This window comes from Megalobrama amblycephala, linkage group LG17, assembly GCF_018812025.1.
Source record: "Megalobrama amblycephala isolate DHTTF-2021 linkage group LG17, ASM1881202v1, whole genome shotgun sequence".
NCBI classification, from domain to species: Eukaryota; Metazoa; Chordata; class Actinopteri; order Cypriniformes; family Xenocyprididae; genus Megalobrama; species Megalobrama amblycephala.
The window spans coordinates 2944730-2963954 of NC_063060.1; the positions used below are offsets into that span (position 1 = coordinate 2944730).

General features: G+C 39.1%; 1 protein-coding gene and 1 long non-coding RNA gene across 3 annotated transcripts; both read right to left on the bottom strand.

Annotated features, from left to right (window-relative positions):
- Positions 1-6048: 6048 nt before the first annotated feature.
- On the bottom strand, positions 6049-10402 carry LOC125250719. Of its 2 annotated transcripts, XM_048163449.1 has the most exons (9): positions 10337-10402; positions 10111-10216; positions 9771-9904; positions 9569-9673; positions 7789-7946; positions 7629-7686; positions 7321-7526; positions 7054-7213; positions 6050-6269 (listed from the first exon to the last, which is right to left on the bottom strand). In XM_048163449.1, the coding sequence occupies exons 1-9, from the start codon at positions 10386-10388 to the stop codon at positions 6133-6135; spliced, it is 1116 nt and encodes a 371-aa protein (XP_048019406.1). In that variant the 5' UTR covers positions 10389-10402; the 3' UTR covers positions 6050-6132. The 2 variants fall into 2 exon arrangements, with proteins under 2 accessions (XP_048019407.1, XP_048019406.1); XM_048163450.1 differs by lacking the exon at positions 7789-7946 and having other exon boundaries at positions 6049-6269; positions 9411-9673.
- A 7738-nt stretch (positions 10403-18140) lies between these two features.
- LOC125250724 lies at positions 18141-19220 on the bottom strand. The gene is made up of 2 exons (XR_007180854.1): positions 19159-19220; positions 18141-18567 (listed from the first exon to the last, which is right to left on the bottom strand). It is a non-coding gene; the product is annotated as an uncharacterized LOC125250724 (long non-coding RNA).
- Between the last annotated feature and the right edge of the window lie 5 nt (positions 19221-19225).

Here is a 19225-nt window from a genome sequence, read left to right on the forward strand (position 1 = left end):
GTGACTCTATCGCAGAACTCGCTGTGATTGGACTACCTTTCAACCCATATAAAACGGCGCTTTATCTTACAAAGTTTGTTTTAGTGTGAATATTACGTTACTCATACATTAAGTTAACTATAAAGTGTTTCCATGTTGTGAAAAATTACTCCTTTACCGAGATCCCAACCCTAACCCTAGCTTCTCAATGAACTACAGCGCCATGTTTCCCGTTCATTGATAGAATGACAGAGACATATGGGTAATGTAGTTTAAAACGTTTAGTAAAGAAATGATAAATGTTAAAATAATAAGATCTTTAATGGACAACTCGATATCTAAATATGTTTATTGTGCAAACATTTATTACATATATGAGGGACAGGCTGAAATTTAATATTTTACTGTAATCACTATTAAAAAACCTTTATGCCAGCTTTCCATGTATGTTTTAAATATTCGGACGATACTGCCATTCTGGCCTTACTCACAGACAATAACTCCATTACTGCTTACCATCAGTCGGTCACTCACTTTACCAAGTGGTGCTCCGAAAATAGTCTGGAGCTGAATGTGGATAAGACCAAGGAGTTATTAATTTATACCCACCCACATATCCCGGATCCGGCCCCCATCATCATACATGGCAAAAAAGTGGAACGTGTCAATCATTTTAAATATCTCGGACTCACATTAGATAATAAACTCAACTTTGAACAACATGTCACAGACACATATAAACGTTCCCAACAGAGACTCCATATTCTTCGTAAGCTTCATGCCCTTTCTGTCAACCCACATCTTCTGTTACTGTTGTATACTAGTATCATTCAACCCATCCTCCTCTACTGTTCTCCTTGTTACTTCAACATGCTTTCCATCACTAATAGAAATAAGCTCATTAAAGTCACATGCACAGTATCCAAAATTATCAGTTTACCCATTACGAATCTCTCTCTTCTTAACAGCAAAGCTGTTACACGCATGGCTCGGACAGTCAGTAGAGACTTGGACCACCCTCTCCACATTTACTTTTCTCTGCTGCCCTCAGGCCGCAGATATAGAACTTTAAGGTGGAGGCGGGCACGCTTCAGTAAAAGCTTTGTCCCTTCTGCCATTGCTGCTTTAAACAATTTGTAACCTGGACAGATCCTGCATGCGTTGTCTTTTTTTTTTTTTTTTTTTTTTTTTTTGTTGTTGTTGTTGTTGTTGTTGTTTGTGTATCGACAGAGTCTGTGAAAGCAAATTTCCCTTGGGGGACAATAAAGGGTCTATCTATCTATCTATCTATCTATCTATCTATCATTCAGAATGTCTGAAAACTGTGCCCAACATTATTTAGTAATCATAGCATAAGCAGTTGTCCTGTTGATTTTCTCTTTGATACGCTAACCGGACTTTGAGTTACAGCCATTTGAAATGTGCATTTTTTTTTGCTCTTCCAGGGGCCGGTACTGGCCCCTTGGGGGTGGAAGGGCATTAAAATCTACACAGGTGTGTACTCCTCATCATGGATAACAAACTTTGTTGAATCACATTTAAATATTGCAGTATTTTATCATTTCCTCATTTTCCATTCTAACATCATGCTTGTATAGGTTTTTGATGGGTATTGTGAGACCATCTGATGAAATATGAAAATATTATAACAAAATGTTGTAATACAATAATAATAATAATAATAATTGATTAATTGAATAGTAGTTGATTATTTCTTTGCTTTTTTTTTGTATGAACACTGTTACGTCCAATGTCTTGTTTAAGTGTTTTTGTGCAGGAGAAGGTGTGGCCTGTGCAGAGGTCCTGATTGGTCTGGGCCCAATTGACTGATTCCTGCTCCCGTGATATAAGGATCACCCCAAACACCTTATGGGGCCGACTTTGTGCCATTTTGTTTGTTGTTTTGCTTTGTGTTCTTTTGTGTTTATGTGTGCTTTGTAGAATTTGTTTCTGTTCAGTTTGAGTTATAATTTGCTTTTGTCTTCAGTTACCTTATGTAAATATTCTTTGTAAATAACCTAAGGGAAGTAGGGAGTGTGACGCCATTTATTTTTGCATATATCTTTATTCTATGTTTTGAGTTAAGGGAGTTAGGGAAGTTACTTTGTAATTTTCTTTGATGCTCTTTTTTTTTTGTTTGTTTGTTTGTTTTAGGGAATTTAGAGGGTATTTAAATTAGTTACTTTTGTTTGTTATTTTGGCCTGGTCCACTCCTGAATTTAATCCCTTTGTTTGTTTATTTTCATTATATTGTGTTAATAAATCTACCTTTGTTGAAAATTTTATCATCGAGTGAGCACACATTCATTTATGTTACTGCTGGCCCTAGACGGTCGTAACATAAATTGGGGGCTCGTCCGCCAGTTCAAACTTTATCTGGTTTGAGCAACTAAATTTAGTAGCATACATACAAATGGTTTATTTGATCTGATGAAATTTGCCTTGTTTTTTATCGTTTGCCTTGGGGTTTTTACTTTTTGGGGAAGGGAATTCGGCAGAGTTTTTGAGATGTCTTCTAAATTTGATTTAGAGGAGTTTGCAATTCGGCCTACGGCGCAACAATTAGAAAAATGTCGTAAAGATGACTTATTTGCAATCGCGGATTTGTATCAGATCAAGGTGCCTCGAGGCGCAGTAAAGAGGGAGATTAAGGGAGTGATAGTGAGACATTTGGTGGAGAATGGGGTCCTGCCAGTATGGCGGGCCGGTATGGCGGGCCGGAAGGTCCAAAAATATGGCTACTGACTTGTCGCGGGAATTCACTATACAATTGCCAGTAGCCACTGAGTTTACCACTGATAGGCCGGCGGTGCATCTGTATACACACTCTCCTCACGCAGCGAACGACTCACTTTCCTCACGCAGCTGACCACTGACTCTCCTCAGCCGGCGACTCACTTTCCTCACGCAGCGGACGAATCACTTTCCTCACGCAGCCGGCGACTCACTTTCCTCACGCAGCGGACGAATCACTTTCCTCACGCAGCTGACCACTGACTCTCCTCAGCCGGCGACTCACTTTCCTCACGCAGCCGGCGACTCACTTTCCGCAGCCGGCGACTCACTTTCCGCAGCCGGCGAGTCACTTTCTGCAGCCGGCGACTCACTTTCCTCACGCAGCATTAACTATACTCACGTTTCTTTTCAAATACTGTGATGGTGCAATAACTAACTACATCTAGTAAAATTGATCATTTTTGTGTTGTAAATTTAATTTATTCTGAAGCAGTATTCCCATCAGTGTTCTGTAAACTGTTACTGTTAAGATGTAAACTGTTAATCATCAGATTTGTATATGCCCCCTTAAAGGGATAGGTCAATCAAAAATAAAAATTCTGTCATCATTGACTTACCTTCTAGTTGTTCCGAACCTGTATGAGTTTCTTTCTTCTGTTGAACTAAAAATATATTTTGAATGTCAGTAAACAAACAGCTGACTGTAGAGAGTGACTTTCATAGTAGGAAAAAATAAATAAATATGGAAGTCACTGGCTACCATCAACTGGTTACTGACATTCTTCAAAATATCATCCTTTTTCTTTCTTCTGTTGAACTAAACTCATATAGGTTTGGAACAAACTACAGTGTAAGTCAATGATGACAGAATTATCATTTAGGTTTAACTATCCCTTGAAATTGATTGTCATGGCATTTTTTTTTTTTTTTTTTTTTTTTACCTTTATAAAAAGGTAATTTTCCCCTAACCTTGGCTATCAATCTCATGTTAATTAGAATAACTCATTATAGGGCTTGTTATTTTTTCCATGGCAGAGGAAACAGAATCTGCATCAGAAGTGGCATTTAGATACATGTATAAAATTGAATATGAATGTGCAAAACAAGCATGAAAAACACTGTTTAACAACTTTACAATAAAGATCTATAAAGCTTTTGTGGATTTTACAAATTATCTTTATACAATATATACAATATTCTGAAAAAGTGACATTTCCCTTTTTGCAAAGTTCAAATGTTGATAAAATATATAACTTTAACTAAAGATACATTTTTGATTTGCAGCTGTCATGCTTAAACACTGGTTCTACAGATTTTTGACATTTCAAATTTGCATTGTTTTTGTAACCATCACATTAGTTTATGGTATACGTTACTTTCATGTTTTGTTTTGTTTGTTTTTTTTAAAATCAGCTTACAACAGATTCCTTATTTGATAACACCATTCAAAAGAGCATTCACTACAAATAACATTTTAAACAAGGCACCAACAGCTTGGGCCCCTAAACAGTGACTGTTTCACTGAGTCTAATGTGATGGTTACAAAAACAATGCAATTTTGAAATGTCAAAAATCTGCAGAACCAGTGTTTAAGCATGACAGCTGCAAATCAAAAATGTATCTTTAGTTAAAGTTATATATTTTATCAACATTTGAACTTTGCAAAAAGGGAAATGTCACTTTTTCATTATATTGTATATTAAAGATAATTTGTAAAATCCACAAAAGCTTTATAGATCTTTATTGTAAAGTTGTTAAACAGTGTTTTTCATGCATGTTTTGCACATTCATATTCAATTTTATACATGCATCTAAATGCCACTTCTGATGCAGATTCTGTTTCCTCTGCCATGGAAAAAATAATGGTAAAAGCCCTACAGTGAGTTATTCTAATTAACATGAGATTGATAGCCAAGGTTAGGGGAAAAGTACCTTTTTATAAAGGTAAAAAAAAAAATGCCATGACAATCAATTTCAAGGGATAGTTAAACCTAAATGATAATTCTGTCATCATTGACTTACACTGTAGTTTGTTCCAAACCTATATGAGTTTAGTTCAACAGAAGAAAGAAAAAGGATGATATTTTGAAGAATGTCAGTAACCAGTTGATGGTAGCCAGTGACTTCCATATTTTTTTTTCCTACTATGAAAGTCACTCGCTACAGTCAGCTGTTTGTTTACTGACATTCAAAATATATTTTTAGTTCAACAGAAGAAAGAAACTCATACAGGTTCGGAACAACTAGAAGGTAAGTCAATGATGACAGAATTTTTATTTTTGATTGACCTATCCCTTTAAGGGGGCATATACAAATCTGATGATTAACAGTTTACATCTTAACAGTAACAGTTTACAGAACACTGATGGGAATACTGCTTCAGAATAAATTAAATTTACAACACAAAAATGATCAATTTTACTAGATGTAGTTAGTTATTGCACCATCACAGTATTTGAAAAGAAACGTGAGTATAGTTAATGCTGCGTGAGGAAAGTGAGTCGCCGGCTGCAGAAAGTGACTCGCCGGCTGCGGAAAGTGAGTCGCCGGCTGCGGAAAGTGAGTCGCCGGCTGCGTGAGGAAAGTGAGTCGCCGGCTGCGTGAGGAAAGTGATTCGTCCGCTGCGTGAGGAAAGTGATTCGTCCGCTGCGTGAGGAAAGTGAGTCGCCGGCTGCGTGAGGAAAGTGAGTCGCCGGCTGAGGAGAGTCAGTGGTCAGCTGCGTGAGGAAAGTGAGTCGCCGGCTGCGTGAGGAAAGTGAGTCGCCGGCTGCGTGAGGAAAGTGATTCGTCCGCTGCGTGAGGAAAGTGAGTCGCCGGCTGAGGAGAGTCAGTGGTCAGCTGCGTGAGGAAAGTGAGTCGCCGGCTGCGTGAGGAAAGTGATTCGTCCGCTGCGTGAGGAAAGTGAGTCGCCGGCTGATGAGAGTCAGTGGTCAGCTGCGTGAGGAAAGTGAGTCGTTCGCTGCGTGAGGAGAGTGTGTATACAGATGCACCGCCGGCCTATCAGTGGTTAACTCAGTGGCTACTGGCAATTGTATAGTGAATTCCCGCGACAAGTCGGTAGCCATATTTTTGGACCTTCCGGCCCGCCATACCCGATTGCGGAACCCCGAGTGAGAGAACGTAAGCTCCCCTCCAATCCCGTTCCTTATTTGGGCTTGTTTAAACTTTGATTTTATTGATTGGTTAATACTAAAATTGCTAAGCAACCGTTATGCAACATAACTGAAAATAAAACACACAAGGAAGCACAAGGATTTCATGTTTAATGCATTTTTTATTTACTTGAACACACATTCTCTCTCTCTCATTCTCTCTCACACACACGCACAAAAAAAAAAAAAAAAAAAAAAAAAAAAAAAAAATCAATCAGTTCAAATACGAATTTTCCAATATCAACATTTTAAACTTTAAAACAGTTTAATTCATTGTCTGTCTATTCGCCCTCTGGCTTCGGCCACCATCCCTATCAGATGCTAGCTGCAGCCACCTGGTGATGAGGAGCTCTATCTCCTTTTCTGTATTATCTTTGGTCAGGGCATTCCGGCGGACTGCATCTGAGAAAAACACAAAGATAGAAGAGGTCAGCATGACCATGTGATTTTACTCATAAAACCACCAAAACTTATTTTGGATGCAGGGATACATTTCTTTTTAGTTTAGGAGCACATTCAAAAATTTAGGAGCACCTTCTAAAAAGGCTAGAATAACCTTCCCATTATAAGGAGATATTTGACTATAAAATTAACCTTATTAAATGTCAAATTCATAAATTGAGTTAGAATAATAAGAGGCATCTCTTATTAATAAATAAATACTGTAATAATTCATCTTTGTACTGCAGAGGTGGCATATAGTGGCATTTAGTTATGTTTACAGACTGTTTAATGAGGCTCAGAAGTGGCATTAATGCATTTCAATTCATGATAATGTTATGATGTTAATGTTTTAAATAGAGTTTGAGTATAGAAATATTAAAACTAAAATAAGATTTTAAAAATGGCAAATACGCTGTTATTAGTGTCAACTGAGGGTGCACCCATAGAACCCATTGGCCGGTTGCATAAACAGCCGTGACGTTAAGACTGCGTCTTAAGAATGAGTCTGACTAAATAGCAATTAGTTAGGGCTAATCAGTCTTATTATTTGGATTTAAATTAGACCAATCTACCTTTCTATGTAACATACTTAAAACAATTATGATCAGTCTTGAAGAAAAAAAATTCATGACTAACTTTTAAGACTAGTCTTAAAGGTTTATGCAACCGGCCATCGTCGGGTCAGTCGCACTGTAGAGCCCTGGGATGTCACTACAGTGCAGTTTCCAGCACTGACACTCACCAAGAACCACACTTTTCAAAGTGAGCCCTTTGAATGCAGGCTTTCGGTTGGCCCCACTCCAATTAATGAGTCTCGCCAGCGAAGAGTTCATTGTTCTTTTCAGGACCCGCCCCACGGTGTCTTTAAGAGTCATGCCTCCGACCATTCCAAGAAGAACAGTCTGAAACAAAAAGACATGTACCTTATTAGTTACTTAAGGAATATAGCATGAGTGAGAGTGGGGACTGACTTTTAGGAATGATCTAATTAAACCATAATTTAACTCACCAAATTCTTCTTCTCCTCTGGATACTTTAATGTCTCCTCCAAACATTGGAGCTCCTCAATAGTTGAAAGTGGGAGCCCAAAATGTGTTGGGTCTGGCGTGAAGTCTGGAACTGCTTGACTGCTGGAGATTTTTTGGAGCTGCACCAGGATGAGCAACTGCTGCTCCCTAATAGAATCGAGCTGGATGAGAATCTCCTTAGCAATTGCTGTAAGACACAAGAAAATGCAGGCATAGCAGATTACTAGCAAAACATTGTACGTAGATATGTCAGAGTAAACCGAGAGAGATCACTTTGTAGAATTCCTACCTGTAGGCACAGCCTCCCGAGAAGACCTGTGTTGTGTGTCATATACTTGTGGTGTGAGCTAAAAGAAAAAAGAAAAAGATGTTTTAATCTCATCACACATATACCAAAGTGATTTCTTTTTTCTCCATGAGATATAGAATAGCTTTCTTGCCCTTCTTACTTGAAATCCAGTTTGGTCTGATGACTGACTTCTGCCAGCTGCTGCATGGGTTGGGGTGTCTGTAGGTGTAGCACTCAGGCTGTTGGTAGTGGAGACTGGAGACCACTGTGGTGGACTAGGCGCTGTGATGTTCGCTGAAAGGGGAGAAGCCCGCGGACCTACAGAATTTCTACCTGTGGGCATAGCTAGGGCTGCACGATTAATCGCATGCTATTCTCACGCGCATTTCGTCAGTAAAGCCGGTTCCCTGATTACCGCTAAATCGCCATCACCTGCTTTCAAATGAAGCGGCATTTAATAGACAGAGCCGTAGGTCACTGAAAAGCCACGCAATATCGCGTTCATATCGCAGATGAATCGCCTGCGATAATGAACGCGATATTGCGTGGCTTGTCCGTGAACTACGGCTCCGTCTATTAAAAGGCGCTCCGTTTAAAAACAGGTGAGGGCGATTTAGCGGTAATCAGGGAACCGGCTTTACTGACGAAATGCGCGTGAGAATAGCATGCGATTAATCGTGCAGCCCTAGGCATAGCCTCCTCACAAGACCAGTTTTGTGTGCCATGTATGGGTGGTGTGTGCTAAAAGAAAAGAAAAAGATGTTTTAATCTCATCACACATACAGTACAGTCCAAAAGTTTGGAACCACTAAGATTTTTAATGTTTTTAAAAGAAGTTTCTTCTGCTCACCAAGGCTACATTTATTTAATTAAAAATACAGTAAAAACAGTAATATTGTGAAATATTATTACAATTTAAAATAACTGTTTTCTATTTGAATATATTTCACAAAGTAATTTATTCCTGTGATCAAAGCTGAATTTTCAGCATCATTACTCCAGTCTTCAGAGTCACATGATCCTTCAGAAATCATTATAATATGCTGATCTGCTGCTCAAGAAACATTTAATGTGTACAATTGTACAAAATATTTGTGTACAATATTTTTTTTCAGGATTATTTGATGAACAGAAAGTTCAAAAGAACAGTGTTTATCTGAAATCTAATCTTTTGTAACATTATAAATGTCTTTACTGCCACTTTTGATTGATTTAATGCATCCTTGCTGAATAAAAGTATTCATTTCTTTAATTTCTTTTCAAAAAAAAAAAAAAAAAAATTCTTACTGACCCCAAACTTTTGAACGGTAGTGTATAATGCTACAGAAGCTTTGTATTTCAGATAAATGCTGTTCTTTTGAACTTTCTATTCATCAAGCAATCCTGAAAAAAAAAAAAAAAGTAAAAAAACTGTTTTCAACATTGAAAATAATCATAAATGTTTCTTGAGCAGCAGATCATCATATCAGAATGATTTCTGAAGGATCATGTGGCACTGAAGACTGGAGTAATGATGCTGAAAATTCAGTTTTGATCACAGGAATAAATTACTTTGTCAAATATATTTAAATAGTACACAGTTATTTTAAATTGTAATAATATTTCACAATATTACTGTTTTTTACTGTATTTTTAATTAAATAAATGTAGCCTTGGTGAGCAGACGAAACTTCTTTTAAAAACATTACAAATCTTAGTGGTTCCAAACTTTTGGACTGTACTGTATACCAAAGTGTTTTTTTCTCTCCATGGGCTATAGAATAGCTTTCTTGCCCTTCTTACTTGAAATCCAGTTTGGTCTGATGACTGACTTCTGCCAGCTGCTGCATGGGTTGGGGTGTCTGTAGGTGTAGCACTCAGGCTGTTGGTAGTGGAGACTGGAGACCACTGTGGTGGACTAGGCGCTGTGATGTTCGCTGAAAGGGGAGAAGCCCGTGGACTTGCTGCCGAGTTGTTTGCATCAGAAGGGGGATCCACTGTGGTCTCTGAAATATGGCCTGGGGACCAAAAACCTTGACCAGCTGGCTGACTCCATTCACCTAGAGCTGTCACAAAGGTGCAATTGGCCATTATATTACTTTCACCCATATGCTTAATATAAAAGATTGATGGAAACCATTGTACCAACTGCAACAGGCCTACCACCAAGAGATGGGATGCAGGGGGCTGGTGCAAGTTGAGTGTAAGTTTTCGTTTTGGTTGGGGCACGAAGTGCAGCGGTCCTTCCCTGCTCCTCTTCCTCCTCTTCACTGCTGCTTACAATTCTTTTACAGCCTCTAAAATTTATTACATTGGGATTTCAGTTTGCATTACAGTGAATAAAAAATTATATTTAATACATTTTTTTTAATTTTTATTTTGACAGGAGGTTGGGGTGCATTGTAAGGCCCTCTAGCTTGCGGCCTAATTGTTTGCCCAGGTGTATGGTAACCTTTGACACGGTCATTCAAATGCTTTGAAGGAAATTATGGGCCACTCCTACCTATTCTTTCTCTTCATGTACTCTGGCCTGTTGTCCTCATCTTCAGTATTTAGATCAGAGGTAATTGTTGCCTCTAGCAGCTTTGCACAGGCAATCTCATACACGTCTGTCAACAATAAATTGATAAGGTCTAAATGGAATGGCTCCTTATTATATTACATGTGCAGTAAGGTTTCAATTCAATAAGTGTGAAATTGTGTAATTTGAGAATAAAGCACTACTATACCATGTGAATACATCACACGGACTCTGAATCGAGTCCAGTCAGCACCTGGCATCACCCCATCTTTAGTTGTCCCTACGGAGCTTTGCAAGAGATACAAAAGGGGGCCAGAAACTTTTGCCTCCTTCCAGCCAATTAGAGTGGACAACTTCAACCTCCTTTGAATTGACAAACTCCACGATATGATACATTCTATAAAAAAGAAGAAACATAGATTGTCAGCTATAGAACATCATATTAACATACAATAACTTTTTAAAACAAAACATTAAGTGGGGCACAAATTATGATCAGCAATGAATCACATAGGCTAACTATGTGACTAAGAAACACTCTTTCATTCTCTCTCAAAATCTTATTGTATGAATTAAATATAATTATTTTTTAGAGCTACAAAAAGTTATTTTCTCATTGTCTTAGGTTGTTTGATTAACATTAAGGACACATACTTTAGTAGGTTGATTAATCTTACTGTCTCTTTAAGACCAAATAACCACAGATTGGTTTCTGACTCTATACTTACACTTAAGACATAAACAAATGTTTTTATTAGAAAAATAATACAGTGGAGATCGTTTTGTTTGTATGTGCCCTGTCGAGAACAAAAAGATTTTTTTTCGCTTGCTTTTTTGAAAGACGTCTCTGCGTGTGTGCACTTTTGAGTGCACTTAAACGCGCGCGAGCACACACAGATGGAGAGCGAATTACAAAATGTATGTTAATGGACTACAGTATGAGACACATAAGCGCAACCTTCTCTAAAGTTTACACATCTGAGTGGAGCTGGACCGGACACATTCAATGGCATATGCTTATGTGTGTACAGAAAGCTGCTCATTTTAGCGCCTTTTTGCGATTAAATTGTTTAAAATCACTTGAATGTTAACATTTGCAAGCCTTTGAAACACATGCAAATTATGAACTTTCTCCCATTTAAATTTGCGTATTAATCCGCGAATCACATGCGAGCCGAACCATGGGTCGGATCAACTGCGATTTGTCACAAAACTACCAGCTAACATTTTGTTCCACTTAATTTTCTTCCACAGAACACTTGTAAATATTATTAACGTAAATTGCATTCAATAAAAATTGCGTCTATCCTGGCTAATGCTTTGCCAAGCTGCAATGAAAATAAGCTAATAGCTAGTCAATGCTAGCTTTGTTCGCGCCATAAAAGTTGGAGCCACTTTCATATTACCCAAAATTTGCACTACTTTACTCAGACATGATAAATAATTTGATGTTGTCCTAATTAATAAATCTTAAATGAATTATGAATTCTTTATTTGTGTTTCATCTGGAAAAAAGTACATGAACATGTCAAAGAAACATGAACAAAGTTTAAACGGATCAATAATAATCAACATGTAATCAGCAACAGTTCGAAATATGTAGAGTTAATATAGGATGTGATGGGAACTCGATTGAAACTATGCTCAGCGTGAATGTTGATGATTTTTAAGGAAACTGAACACAAGACTTACCTCAAGTTCAACGTATGGCGTCGAAAAGGGATGATTCAGTCAGGCGTTGAGTTTTATCTCACCCGTTGTGCACACGCCCCTCCAGTGATGAGCTGAGCGTACGTGCTGACGCTTTCTGCAGTAACCGTTGAAATCGGCTTCATACTGGCAAAAGGGTCTGAGCCGAGTATAGCCCTCAAGCCGTGCACCCGATACAGTAGATGGCAGTATGCAACTATGAAGTTGCTTCGCAACCCGCCATTAAAACTCAAAAGAAGAAGCGCTGTATTAGAGGTATAAATAATATAAATACAGTCCTGTTTCTCGCATAAACCGATCGTTTCGTGTCTTAGGACATCAACAAGCAGCAGGGTTTAATTTGGAATTGTCTATGCATGTTTTGTTTTTTACTGTCTGAGATTTTGTTACGGACAGACTAAAACGGTTGGAGTTAAAAATCTACATTTGTGTTAAAGAAAGTCACCTATATTGAATGGCCTCCATTAAAATCATCCTTGATTTAACATAAGCCAGTCATTTCCAGAAGTGGTCCAGATCATACAGCCAGAGCTGGGTTACCAGTCACGGTGAACATGAATCGGCCCAGTGCTTACAGCCGTAACAAAAATGCTTGTGCCAGAGTGAGCTGCGGGGCACAATCGGTCCGTTTAACACACGCCGATGCCGAGTCTTAGCCGCAGGTGCCGCAGGGCAGCCGAGCTCGGGCCGATTATACATGCTAGCTGGGCTGTGTTTGAACGCATCGCCGCCACGCTTCAATGGCCGCGAAATATTTGGCCGCTGCTTTTGCAGTGTAAACTCGTTGGGAAAGCTCAAGAAGTTTGTTCCGCGTTGACGCTTGAGCAGAGTTTAGATTATGACGCGATGAAGAATGCTGTGTTGCGTGCCTATGAATTGGTGCCTGAAGCGTACCGTCAAAAATTTAGGAATCATGTAAAATCCCCAGGACAAACGTTTGTTGAATTCGCTCGTGACAAGGCAAATTTGTTTGAAAAGTGGTGTACTGCGAATAAAGTTGCAACTCTAGAACAACTTAAGGAATTGATTTTGCTGGAAGAATTCAAAAATAGTTTGCCAGAGAAAATTGTAATTTACTTGAATGAACAGAAAGTGTCTACTCTTACAGAGGCAGCTGTTTTCTCTGATGAATTTGTGCTCACTCATCGAGTGGTTTTTTCATCACCACCTAAGCGTAATTCCTATGTTCGTACACGGAATGTTAAAGAGGTTACGACTGTGAATAAAGAGAATGCAGATAGTGACAATGTGGAAGGCCGTGAATGTTTTTACTGCCATGAGGCTGGGCACCTCATTGCAGCTTGTCCTGCTTTGAAAAAGAAGTCTAGTAGAAAGGCTAACTCTACAAAGAGTGTGGCTTTAGTTGATAGTCGTACGTGTTTCCCAGAATGTGCATCATTCTTCTAATGTTCGATCTGCATTCGAACCGTTCATTTTTGATGGAACAGTATCATTTGATGAGTCGATGTCTGAAGCCAAACCTGTCCGCATCCTGAGAGATACGGGCTCGGCTCAGTCGTTTATTTTAGGAAGTGTGTTAAACTTTTCTACTCATTCTAGTTGTGGATCTGACGTACTAGTCAAAGGAATTGATTTGGCTGTTGTTAAAGTTCCCCTGCACAATGTATTTTTACAGTCTGGCGTAAGTTCGGGACGTGTCAAATTGGCTGTTTGTGCTGAATTACCTGTTGAGGGAGTCTCGCTCATTCTTGGTAATGATTTGGCGGGTAAGAAAGTTTTCTGTTTACCTGAAGTAACCGATGACCCTGTAGATGTAAATGAATGTAATGATGTGTTGCGTGAGACATTTCCTGATGTGTTTAGCGCCTGTGCAGTGACTCGTGCTCAGTTTCGGAAGTTTGAGGAGATGGTGGATCTTTCTGAGTCTTTCCTGTCTACGAAAGACTCTGATCAATGTGTCAAAGATGATGCGAATGAGTTGAATGTGTGTGCTGTTCCTAGTTTTAATCTGCCTTTAGGTAAATTAGAATTGGTCAAAGCACAGCTTGCTGATCCCACTTTGGTCTCTTGCTTCAAAACTGCCGTGAAACAATCTGCCTTACCAAAACATTCTGTTGCGTATTATTTCGATGAAGAGGTGTTGATGCGTAAATGGTCTCCACCTAAGGCTGAGGAAGATTGGAGAACAGTTTACCAGGTTGTGGTTCCAAAGCCTTACCGAATGCAGGTATTAAGCATTGCACATGAACATGAACTTTCAGGCCATGTTGGTATCAGGAAAACATATGATAGTTTGCTTAAACATTTCTTCTGGCCGTCTATGAAATCTGATGTAGCCAAGTTCTGTAAGTCATGTCATTCCTGCCAGTTAGCTGGTAAACCTAACCAGGTTATTCCCCCAGCTCCTCTAAAACCAATCCCTGCTCTTGGAGAACCATCTGAGCGTATTTTAATCGACTGTGTTGGCCCTTTGCCAAAGACAAAATCTGGTAACTCCTATCTTTTAACTTTAATGTGTGCAACCACCAGATTCCCTGAAGCAATCCCATTACGAACTCTGAAAGCTCCAGCTATCATTAAAGCCATTGTCAAATTCTGCACTACGTTTGGTCTACCCCGGTATATTCAATCTGATCAGGGTAGTAATTTTATGTCCAAAGTATTTGCAAAAGTAATGAGGCAATTAAATGTCAAACATCAAGTGTCGAGTGCCTACCATCCACAATCGCAAGGTGTTCTTGAATGTTTTCACCAAACGTTAAAATCTATGCTTCGTACCTTTTGTGTAGAGCGAGAGCGTGATTGGGACGAAGAAATTCCTCTCTTGTTGTTTGCGGTGCGTAATACGACACAAGCATCACTTGGTTTTAGTCCGTCTGAGTTAATTTTTGGTCATTCTGTACGTGGGCCATTGAAAGTTCTGCAGGAACAAATATTGGGTGTTAAGTGCTCTTCTCAGCCAAATAATGTTTTAGATTATGTCAGTAGTTTTCGTGAGCGTTTGCATACTGCGTGGAGTTTGGCAAGAAAATCACTTAGTGCTGTTCAAGAGCAAATGAAAACTCGCTATGATCGTGAAGCCGTGCAACGTTCTTTTCAGATTGGGGATCGCGTTCTTGTTTTATTGCCAATACCAGGCTCTCCGTTGAAGGCTAAATTTGTTGGCCCTTATGAAATTCAGGCAAAGTTAGGAGAGACTGATTATGTTGTGAATACTTTTAATCGCAGAAGAAAATCAAGAGTGTGTCATGTTAATATGCTTAAGGCATATGTAGCTCGTACTGATGTGTCAAATGTGGCTGTTGCAGCAACTGTTGTACCTGTGAATGTGTCTCCGTCTGACTATTCACCCGAGAGTGATGATTTAAAAATGAGAAGTGCTTCATTTTTGACTGCTCGTTTGTTAAATTCTGACACTCTGAAGAACTTGTCCACCAAATTATCACATTTACCTGTTTCTGCTCAAGCTGATCTCAGAAATTTAATCAATAAGTATCCTACATTATTTAATGATTTTCCCACAACAACACATGTCATAGAACATGACATTGATGTCGGTTCGCATGCCCCTGTCAAGCAGAATGCCTACCGAGTTAATCCTGTTAAAAGGAATCTCATGAAACAGGAAACTCATTATCTGTTAGAACATGGTTTAGCAGTTCCCAGTAGTAGTCCCTGGTGTTCACCGTGTTTGTTAGTCCCCAAGTCCGATGGTACGTCCAGATTTTGTACCGATTATAGGAAAGTCAATGCCTTAACTAAACCTGATTCATTTCCATTGCCTCGTGTTGAAGATTGTGTTGACCATGTTGGGAATTCAAAATTTGTCACTAAACTCGACCTATTAAAAGGGTACTGGCAAGTACCTCTTACTGAGAAGGCTTCTGAAATTTCTGCCTTTGCTACTCCCGATGCATTCCTTCAATACAGGGTTATGGCATTCGGACTACGAAATGCTGGTGCAACCTTTCAGCGTTTAATGTCAAGAGTGTTCGCTAATGCACCTGTGGCGACCAGGGCAACTGAGGGAACGGCGCGAGGCCGGTGGCGCGAGTGTTAATGAGCTTCACCTGGGAGGCGCACCGGCCTGATTCCCTCACGAGGAGCTCCGGGAGCATAAAAGCAGGAGCGACTACAGTGAAGGACGAGAGAGGACCAGGCCTGGATTATTTTATGTTTTATTATGTTTGTGTGGCCGGCAGATCCGCAAGGGTCTGCCGGCATTACTTTCGTTTTGTATTTGTTTATTTATATATTAAAGTTTTGTTTGAGTTCATGTCAAACTTCTGAACTGTGTTTTTCGCGGTGCTGAAACGTTGAAGACCGTGAAGGCTGCCCGAGAGGCCAATCTTACATTGGCTGCCGTCCTGGAAGGGAGCGGAGGAGTTTGGCAACTGCTGCCGTCCGCCAAAGGGGAGGAGCAGGGGACGGGGGACTGTGAATTTGCTTGTGCAACTGTAACCTATTTAGGGAAGGAGGTTGGAAATGGCAAAGTTCGACCTCGAGTTGACCTCTTGACTCCAAAATTCAAGTTATTCTGGATTTTCCTACGCCTACGACGAAGAGAGAGCTTAGGCGTTTTTTAGGCATGACCGGCTACTATAGAAGTTTCTGTAGGAAATTTTCAGATGTGGCGAATCCTCTTACAGGTTTACTCTGTAAAGGGATCTCTTTTGAGTGGACTCCTACATGTCAGTTTGCCTTTGAGGCATTGAAGACTCTGTTGTGTAGCGCACCTGTACTTTCTGCCCCACGCTTTGACAAAGCGTTCAAGTTAGATGTTGATGCCAGTGGTACAGGTGCTGGTGCAGTTTTAATTCAGACTGATGATGCTGGAATAGACCACTCGATTAGTTTTTTTTTCCAAGAAATTTCTCAAACACCAACTAAATTATAGTACTATAGAGAAGGAAGCTCTCGCGTTGTTACTGGCAATTCAACATTTTGAAGTGTACATTGGGTCCAGTGCACAACCAGTTTCTGTGTATACTGACCACAATCCTTTGGTTTTCCTTCAACGCATGTCAAATGCAAATCACAGGCTCATACGTTGGGCACTAATTTGTCAAGGGTTTAATCTGAGTATCCAGCACAAAAGAGGGGTTGAAAATGTGATTGCTGACACTCTTTCACGTATCCATTCCTAAAAGACCTATGGTTTTTATTTTTAAGGGTGAGGGTGTTACGTCCAATGTCTTGTTTAAGTGTTTTTGTGCAGGAGAAGGTGTGGCCTGCGCAGAGGTCCTGATTGGTCTGGGCCCAATTGACTGATTCCTGCTCCCGTGATATAAGGACCACCCCAAACACCTTATGGGGCCGACTTTGTGCCATTTTGTTTGTTGCTTTGCTTTGTGTTCTTTTGTGTTTATGTGTGCTTTGTAGAATTTGTTTCTGTTCAGTTTGAGTTATAATTTGCTTTTGTCTTCAGTTACCTTATGTAAATATTCTTTGTAAATAACCTAAGGGAAGTAGGGAGTGTGACGCCATTTATTTTTGCATATATCTTTATTCTATGTTTTGAGTTAAGGGAGTTAGGGAAGTTACTTTGTAATTTTCTTTGATGCTCTTTTTTTTTGTTTGTTTGTTTGTTTTAGGGAATTTAGAGGGTATTTAAATTAGTTACTTTTGTTTGTTATTTTGGCCTGGTCCACTCCTGAATTTAATCCCTTTGTTTGTATTATTTTCATTATATTGTGTTAATAAATCTACCTTTGTTGAAAATTTTATCATCGAGTGAGCACACATTCATTTATGTTACTGCTGGCCCTAGACGGTCGTAACAACACCAATAAATATAATGGATGAACCCACAACAACTTGCCATTATCCAGCTGCCAGTGTTGGCAGTAAAGTAAACTATTTATATTTACACTTCACTATTACTGTTACACAAGGATAATGCACTATTCAGTAAAATAAGAAACTGTGCCAAAATGTCATTATCACCCCCTCTTCTTGCTCCTCACATGCCTGACATCAGTAATGTCCAGCTGTCATTTTGAATGCAGTAGTAGATGTACCAGAATGATCAACATCGATCTTCTTCAGCTCTGCTTGAAGTGTTTGTATCAGTATAACCCACTGCAGCCTCTCTTTATTCACATTCCTTCCCTTTATTTATCTGGAAACTGCCATCCTTGTCACAACATGAAAGTATATGCAACTTTTGGTGCATTGTTGTCCCAAATATCATGAATTAGATCGAAAATATTTATGTAATATATATTTATGTATTAATAAGTAAAACAATCATGGAAATTATATGTCATTTTTTTAAATTATGAAATAAACTCAGCTTAGTTAAATTGTATTTACTCTACCAAACACCACGTCCACCATAATTTATTACACAACACTTTATTGGAGGATACAGCATAAGGTTGAAATTTGCATAAAGACAAATGAGATTCAAGATAAATAAAAACGTGTCTTCAAAAATACGTTAACGTCATAATAATCCATTCACAGACTTTACTCCTATTGCACAAATGAGCGCCACAGAATCCCATCCAGTCAACTATGATCCAGAAAACAGATTTGATATTGAGTTTAAAATAAAGATTCATTATCACAGCTGAACTGGGTTCTTGCTCTTCCCTGTAAATGTCTCTATCATGTTCATGTTCTTCTTCTTCTAAACAGTTTGTTCAGTTGTACTCTACAGTACAACTGATGACCAGAAGATGTGATCACTGATGTGCTGTAGCTTTTTCTCAACCAGAGGAAGAAGTCTTAACATCCCATTGTCAGGCGTTCTTCAGTCCTGGTCTAAAAGTAAAACAAAAAAAACACAGACAATTCAAGTCAAGTAGTTTAATGGACAGCCAGGTCAGCTTATGTTCTGCATGATTTAAACAGTGGTGGGCTACTCTGGCCCTCAGCATCCACGGTCCTGCAGATTTAGCTCCAACCTCAAACCCAACTGCCTATAACTGTCTATAAGTACACCTGAAGACTTTGGTTAAAATTTTCAGGTGTGCTCAATTATGGTTGGAGGTAAACTCTCCACCTCAAAAAGGAGACAGCAAAAGGGCTAGAGTTGCCTGTTCCTGATTTAACTTTACAAAACAGCAGTACATAATATATATATGTTATAATAAAAATGCAGCACAGACTGTAAGCTAAGTACTGAACAAAAACTGTTTTACCCATATTAACAGCAACCTGTTTTAAAAGATCTTTTAGAAAGGCATGCTCTCTTTTGAGCCTTGATTTCTTTCAGGACAACATACTCTTCTGTTTCTTGTTTCAAGAGCATAATTTGGTCAAAAACCAAGTGATAACCTGTACAATGTAAAATTGTTAAAATACTGCAATAAAAACTTTAAGGCAAGAATTAAGAATAGGCACAGGACTTACCGTACTCATGAAGAAGCCATGGCCATGCATATTTCTGCCTCTTGTGTTCCTCCGTAGCTGCAGTCGT

What these genes read in the sequence shown, in the direction of transcription:
- LOC125250719 (XM_048163450.1), bottom strand. Translation starts at nt 10,388, where the DNA reads ATGCCAGGTGCTGACTGGACTCGATTCAGAGTCCGTGTGATGTATTCA. An exon ending in CTGCATCCCATCTCTTGGTG is followed by an intron (nt 9,674 to 9,770) that starts GTAGGCCTGTTG and finishes CCTTTGTGACAG; the next exon opens with CTCTAGGTGAATGGAGTCAG. An exon ending in TCGGGAGGCTGTGCCTACAG is followed by an intron (nt 7,527 to 7,628) that starts GTAGGAATTCTA and finishes TGTGTCTTACAG; the next exon opens with CAATTGCTAAGGAGATTCTC.